General features: G+C 44.3%; 1 protein-coding gene across 1 annotated transcript; it reads left to right on the top strand.

The window, feature by feature from the left end:
• Window positions 1-360: 360 nt before the first annotated feature.
• On the top strand, window positions 361-7,668 carry LOC115534181 (saccharopine dehydrogenase-like oxidoreductase). Its single transcript, XM_030344943.1, has 12 exons — window positions 361-835; window positions 1,116-1,228; window positions 1,644-1,724; window positions 1,900-2,029; window positions 2,601-2,650; window positions 3,310-3,440; window positions 3,630-3,747; window positions 4,239-4,358; window positions 5,083-5,139; window positions 5,438-5,549; window positions 5,679-5,760; window positions 6,385-7,668. The coding sequence occupies exons 1-12, from the start codon at window positions 640-642 to the stop codon at window positions 6,482-6,484; spliced, it is 1,290 nt and encodes a 429-aa protein (XP_030200803.1). The 5' UTR covers window positions 361-639; the 3' UTR covers window positions 6,485-7,668.
• Window positions 7,669-7,764: the final 96 nt, after the last annotated feature.

Genomic DNA, 7,764 nt, shown 5'->3' on the forward strand with positions numbered 1-7,764 from the left:
TATTTAGTTGTTGGTTGCTATTTTAAATTGGAAGTTGAAGTTGTCATATAGCTTGGAACAAAAGCAATTTTTGGTAGCTTAATTCTATAATACACAACTACACAGTGTTTGCACACATGAGCAACTACCTTGTTTTGTTAACATAACCAATGCAAAGCATCCTCACAAATAGATGTTTTGTATGTTTATCATGCATTTTCAAGTCACAGATCTGAACTAGGAAAGTATTCCAAGGTTTTATTTGTCGCTTAAATACAACTACACTACTAACCCTAAACCTGAAATACAAATCGTACCAATCAAACATAAATCAGACGGACAACTAAACAGTTACATTAAATAGTTTCTCAGATGTAATGACTCAACGTTGGCACTAGGCGTCCTTCTTGGCCGCAGGGCGAACCTCTCCTCATTCCTTGGTCCTTCCTTGTTTATTCCTTGCAATAAATAACGCATAAAGTCTGTGAGCGGTAATTTGGAAAAATATAAATGATATTTTTTTGTTAAATGCCATTGAATCAGCTCTTTATGTTGCGTAGATATTCTGAGATTTGACGAAGAACGACTGCGCACTGTTCCATGCGCAGCCAGGAGAGGGGACTGACAGCTAACGTGGGCTCATAAACGGACATAACAACAATGGCGTCCTCCGTAACCTCAAAAAGACCTTATCACATCATAGTGTTCGGTGCTTCTGGTTTTACCGGGCAGTACGTGGTGGAAGAGGTGGCTCGGTGTGCCACGGAGGGCATCGACGGGCCTCTGAAATGGGCCGTGGCCGGAAGAAGCAGAGCACGCCTGGAGAAAGTGCTGGAGCAAGCGGCCAATACACTGTGTACGATCCGTAGATCACGCTGAGTTTGACCGTCTGTGAACTTACTTAGAGAAGACACTGTCTGGATGTTGATCAGCTGTGCTATGTGTTGAAGCGTCAGTCAATGTTATTAAGAATCAATTGTTTATATCGCAACGATTGTTCTGGTTGCGTTTTCATAACAACACCAAAGCTACATCGTAGGTTAAATAAAAGCGATTGACTGATATCAATACATGATGACATTACATTATAAATGACTGCAAATTATTATAAGATCATTTTCTATCTCCATGTCCAGCCATGCCAGCACTACGGACGGATATAGAAATCATTGTAGCTGATGTGTCGATCGAGGAATCTATGGCCCTCATGTGTCAACAAGGGGTGGTGATTCTGAACTGTGTAGGACCAGTAAGTAAAATAAAACTCTCTTCAAATTAAGAGATTGTTGAAGTTAAAAATGCAGGGTTCGTGACGTGAATAAAAACACATACAAAATGGTTAATAAATGTATTCCAGTGTGTAGTAGCTTGCTCAACTGTAATAGCTTATAATAATTAACTCAAAATGTTGCGTGGTGCAATACATTTGAACAGCCTTCGCACATCAATATAAATAACTGATTTATAAACAGCATATTACAACATGATGTTTGATGTCAGTATTGCCCTATACTTTAAATAAGTTTAATCAAACACTGCCTTCACACATAAAACCCTCATACACAGGGTTGAATAAGCCGGTACAGGGGTACATGTAGGTATGTCCAGGTACCTTTACTGAACTCTCTCGCTCTCGCTCACTCTCTCTCCCTCTCTCTCTGCAGTACAGGTTCTATGGGGAACCGGTGGTCAAGGCTTGCATAGAGAACGGAGCGCATTGCATAGACATCTGTGGAGAACCTCAGGTAGACACACACACACACACACACACACACACACACACACACACACACACCGACACACACACACACACACACACAAAGATAATACTGTGTGTTATCGGCTGCACCAATGGGCAGGTGTATTATGTTTGTGTGTGTGTGTGTGTGTGTGTGTGTGTGTGTGTGTGTGTGTGTGTAGTTCCTGGAGCGTATGCAGTGTGAGTACCACAGCCAGGCACTGGAGCGGGGCATCTACGTCATCGGGAGCTGCGGCTTTGACTCCATACCTGCCGACCTGGGGGTCCTCTACACAGAGAGGCAGCTCAAAGGTATAGATAACCACACACACACACACAAACACATGCACACACAAACACACACACGTTATGATGTTCTATTCCCAGCCAAAAGGACGTGGGTTCGAACCCCAATATCCACAGTCTACCTGCAGGCATCCTTGATCAACATGCCCTCCCCCTACCTGTTTCCTGATGACGGTGCATCTCACTGTAGGTCGCTGTGGATCAGAGTGGCTGCTAAGATGGTAGTAGAAAGGACCAAGTAACAAGTCAAATTTATTTGTAAATCCCTTAATCACAGTAAGTCTCACATGGCTTCACAGGCCCAAATTATACAACACACCATAAGCCTTTTCAATGGTGAGGCTAACAGTTACCAGGATAACAGGTTTAAAAAAAGTGGTTTTGCAAAACTTATTGTGTTCAAAATCAAGGACTAATCTGTACAAACATAGAAGATGCTAAACATAAAGTATTTGGTCTTAGATTTCCCACTATGGCAGACTTTTGGCAATGTAGGTATTACCTATCTACCTTCTCCCCTGCTGCTTCTATTGACTGGATGTGAATTATTTACATCTTTATTGGTCTCTTTTCCTAGGAACTCTCACAGCAGTGGAGAGCTTCCTGACCATCAGTAGTGGACCACAGGTAGATTGGCCAATCACAACGTGTGCTTGCCTGCTGAGCATGCTGGGAGATTTGTTATTTTTGTAGTCTTTTTTTTCTACATGTTTAATTAAGGAATTAATTGGAAATGGTGAACTGTTATTTCCCCTTGTGTAGAGCTTTGTGAAACTAGGTAATCATCAAAATCGCTCTGGGCTCTCAAAAGATATTAGAACAAAAGTAAAGATTTAAGCAAAGCATTTAACAAATCCTAAGGGTGTTTTCATACTTAGTACCTTTCAGCCCTCATAACAACCTCAGATCGATTAGTCAGCATGTTTTGCTCATATGTGAACAAACACTCCAAAATAAGTCAGACCCCTTCTGCAACACATTTTACTCAGACCTCCTCGGAAGGTGGTCTGCAGAAAGAATTTGGTCCCTTTTCTGTTGGTCCACTTTTTGTCCATTTTAAGAGGGCTTGGTTTGTTTTTTAATAAGGGCTATTCGTGAAAACACCCTTTTTCCGCTGTGAAATGGAGTTCTAAAAATATGATATTACTGATATTTCATCATCCGTGTGTGATTAAAACGTAATGACGCAATGCCCTAACTGAGCTAGTCTGAAAGATGACCTCACTGAAGCCCTCCAGTCAAACGTCAGCTTGAGCCAGAGGGTGTAACACACCGTTTGCCAACAGGGGGGAGGTGGCCATGACGCGACCTGGCAGTCGGCCGTCTACGGCTTTGCAGACAGCGGGGCCTTACGCAAGCTGAGGAGGAAGATGGGTTTCAAACCCTTACCTGTGCTCGGACCTAAACTGAAAACCAGGTAAGAGCCGTCACACTTCTTACGGTTACATCCTGGTTTCTCTCTCTCTCTTGGCCAAATCTCAATGCAGGCATACATGAATGTATGCATGTATGAAACATGCGTCTTCTATTACAATTCTGTGTGTGTGTGTGTGTGTGTGTGTGTGTGTGTGTGTGTGTGTGTGTGTGTGTGTGTGTGCGCGCCCAGGGGCTCTGTGTTCTTCAGCAAAGAGATTGACCAGTACTCCATCCCTTTCATGGGCGCGGATCCCTCCGTGGTCAAGAGGACACAGCGCTTCCTTCTAGAGGCGGAGCAGAAGTTACCCGTAAGACCAAAGCGCCAGCCACTCATCTCCCACCAGGTGGAGCACCGACCAATAGGACGGGGCAGCGGGCGGTCGATACGAATCCAACGTGGGGCGGGATGTTGGTCAGGGTGTTTTACCGCCAGCCAAAAGGTTCTGCGTTCCAACCTTGAAGTTCACTGCCTGGACGCATCCAAAGGATGCGTCCAGGCAGTGAACTTCAAGGTTGGAAGGTTCTGGGTTCACTGCCTGGACGCATCCTTTGGGACGCACCCCCCCCCCCCCCCCCCCCCCCCCCCCCCTGTTTTTTAATGATGCTCCCTAAAAAGAGTTCACTGTGAATCCCTGGGTAATATTAAGAGCCAAGAACAATAACCCCAGCGGAGATGAATTGAATATCGTTTAGAAGGAAGGAGCCAAAGAACAATCGATGAAGCCCTTTGCTCCGTCCCTCCCTCCCTCCCTCCCTCCCTCCCCTCCCTCTTTCCCTTCCCCTCCCTCCCTCCCTCCAGGTCCAGTACAGTGCCTATGTGGGGGTGGGGAACCTGTTCTCCGTGGCCAAGCTGGCGTGTGGCGGTCTGCTCTTCTGGTTGATGGTGAAGTTCAGCCTGGGACGGAAGCTCCTCACCACGGTGGGTCTGGCCTTTATGTACCCTTTTGTAGTCTGGGCTCATTTAGTTCAACAGGTGTGCGGCTGACAACAAGCCCTTTCGAAAAAAACGACCTGCTGCTGACATCACACGCGTAGGAGGGTCCTTTCCAACCAGGTGGTGGTAATGATTCGATAAGCTGGGGTTTTATCTGCTCTTCATTCATGCATCTGCGTCGATTCCTCCTCCTGTGATGTCACTATTGGGTCAATTTGGAGATTGCTTGTTATGACCAATCAGCCTCACACCTGGTAGTCAAATAAAGGCCCTTTAAAGACCGTTGGGGTGCCGGGATTTAAACTCGGTTATACGACTCGAGGTAAAACGCCGTATCAGTTGGGGGGGGGGCTATCGATCCTGAGGGTGGGTTTGATTTGTGAGAGTGGGGTGACTTGGACAACAGCCACCGCCCCCCTCGCCCCCTCCCCCCCTCCCCCGGGGGTTATCAATCAGGATGTGACAGAGGGATGTATAACGATAGCCAAGCGTTGTACTGTCAGCACATTTGATAACAGCGTAGAACGCTGCAATCATTGCATTGTATTTAAGTACAAGCATTAAAATTGTTGTATTATCTCAGGTTTTCTCAGTGTTCTGTTAAATGTCATGCTATTTAATTATGCGTTCTGGTCTTGATAAAGGCTGAACTCTGCCAGTGCTGGACTTAATTAATGCTGGACGCTGTCTTGTCGCCCACTGCCTACAGTTTCCATCATTCTTCTCTTTCGGGATGTTCACCAAGGAAGGCCCGTCCCTGAAGCAGGTGAGCAAGAGGGCCTCTTCCTTTTTTATTAAACGGAGCAAATTGAAACACCCCCATCTTTCATCGAGCCACTTAGGGCATCAGGAGTGGGAGTGCCCGGTCAGATGTGAGACTTGGTAGATCAACTGGTCAGTAAGCTGGTATGGTGCCCACTGGTTGGAGATCTAGCCACCCATCGTAGATCTGAATGAACACTCCCCCGTGGGATGACACAAGTGGATGGACTTGTGTCCGTGGTTTGTAATCAGAGGGATATGAAACACGTGCTGATGGTCATGAGTCCCTCTCTCTCTCTAAGATGGAGGACACTAGTTTCTGCATGACGTTCTTCGGCGAGGGCTACTCGGACGGGAAGGATCCGGCACTGGGGCCCCCCGACGCAAAGATCTGCACCCAGGTCATCGGAGCGGGTAAAATAAACGACCTCCACCACGAGCAGTTGCTATTGGTCCATGGTTTATGTAGTTGTGTCTATTGGTCCCTATAAATAAGTTTCTGTTGGTCTACAATTGTACTAAGGGTTTTCTATTGGTCCACAGAGCCCGGCTACGTAGCGACCCCGGCTACCATGGTCCAGGCAGCCGTTACAGTGCTGAACGACCTGCACTCCCTCCCCAATAGGTCTGTCTGTCTACCTGTCGGTCTGTGTGCAAACCTGTCTGTCTCTCGTCTGTTCAACTGTGTCTTCGTCTATCTAATAAATTACAATCTCTACTTTCCACTATATGTAGTAGAGGCCGACCTATACTGGATTTTAGGAGTTATTAGCAAGTATAAATCAACACTAATTCTTAGGTTTTCATATCGGCACACATATACAACGCTGCAATAAATCTGTGCTAGGCCCATATCGATCGGGCCGACATATATATCGGGCTCTAATGTGTACTATATCTAAAGTTAGATTTTGCTTTTCCTTATTTATATCTTAGAGCTTGGCATAAATGTGGTCATTCAATGGTTCAGTATGTAGCGTTTATACTTGGTTCTACTTCCATTGCTCATTTTGATAAGCCATGGCAACAGACACCACGGAAAAAGACAAAGAAAATTCATTTGAGTTCTAAAAGTTGAAAACCATACCACGGTAAAAGCCTCTATTCACAGGAGGGCGCTTGTTTTTAGGCGACAGAGGGGGCTGTTTGGTGGAGTTTAACCATCTTCTCTGCTTATGTATGAGCTTCTAGAAGGGTGTTTCTGTCTCACCCTCTCATTCATTCCATGCTTCTGTTTTCTCCTCTCCAGAGGAGGGGTTTACACGCCAGCGGCTGCGTTCAGCAACACCCGCCTCATCGAGCGGCTCAACAACCACGGTATCAAGTTCTCCGTCAGGAGCTACCCCTAGCCAATCACACGGCTTAGAACCCGGTTGCGTCATCATGAACAACGGGAGGGCTTCACATGATGTCACGCACATTCCAAGCCATCATATTTGGGCTTTTTCATCAACATTCATTTTTATTAGAGAGACTAAACGGTCACAGCAGAGTTTAATTTAGGTATTGAGATGGTATAATATTGGTATTGGGTTAGCGATGAATAAGTTTCAGTATTTAAAGATCGTTAAGTTGTGGTCTTTAAAGATGGTTAAGTTGAGGTATTTAAAAATGGTTAGGTTGAGGTATTTAAAGGTGGTTCATTTTGGTATTCGGTTAGAGATGATTAAGTTTAGGTATTTAAAGACAGTTAAATGTACGCATTTAAAGATGGTTAAGTTTAGGCATTTGAAGATGGTAAATTGTGGTATTGGGTTAGAGATCATTAAGTTTAGGTTAGGGATGTCTATTAGGTATTGGTACTTTTTTTTTAAAACTTGGCTTGGGTGTATGCATCTATGTCAGCCGTGTCCCTTCAGTCTCTCTCCTATAATAAGAAAAGTGACTGGTTGCTTTTTGGTCCAGAAGTACCAAGATGGCAGCTTGAACTTCTTTCATGGAATTTAAGGTCACAGGATTGAAGCCCTCATTTGATGTCAATATAGAAAATGGGATCATAATAGCAAACAAAAAAAAGCCTCATAATACATATTTTCAGTGAATGCTTATTACTGCGATATTTCTATAAGAAGAGTTGCTGCAGCCAAAAATGCACTTAGCGAGTTTCACTAATGTGAAACAGCCAGAGATGTTGATATAATATTCTATTGTGGTCATTTGAGTATTTGTAGTCCCTGATTGAGTGGTTAAATGGAACTTTTGTTTTTTTAATCAATATTTTCAATATGCGTGGGCACCTTCTAGAAATTCTAATTAATTCAAATGTATTATTTATGAACCAGAAAAGCTAATAAAAAGTAATCCGTGTGATGTATCACTTGTATGCGGTTCTCTGATATCAACTGTTGGTCAACAGTTAAATTAACAGTTTGTGCACTATTTTCACGTTTTGAATCCCAAAGTCAGACAAAACATTGTGATGCTAGTTTGGGATGCTTTCTGTTGTCCACATGCACATTGTATATTGTTGTGATTTGGCTATGGATGAAGAGAGGACCCACAGATGACCTTATTAAAAGCTACACTCCTCAAACTAATTTAGTTTCTTGACCACAACGAATACAACAATTTATCCACGGAGAACCCCCCCCCCCACCATTCCTACCACAAAGATAGAAAGACAACAGGA

This window comes from Gadus morhua, chromosome 21 (assembly GCF_902167405.1).
Source record: "Gadus morhua chromosome 21, gadMor3.0, whole genome shotgun sequence".
Taxonomy (NCBI): Eukaryota; Metazoa; Chordata; class Actinopteri; order Gadiformes; family Gadidae; genus Gadus; species Gadus morhua.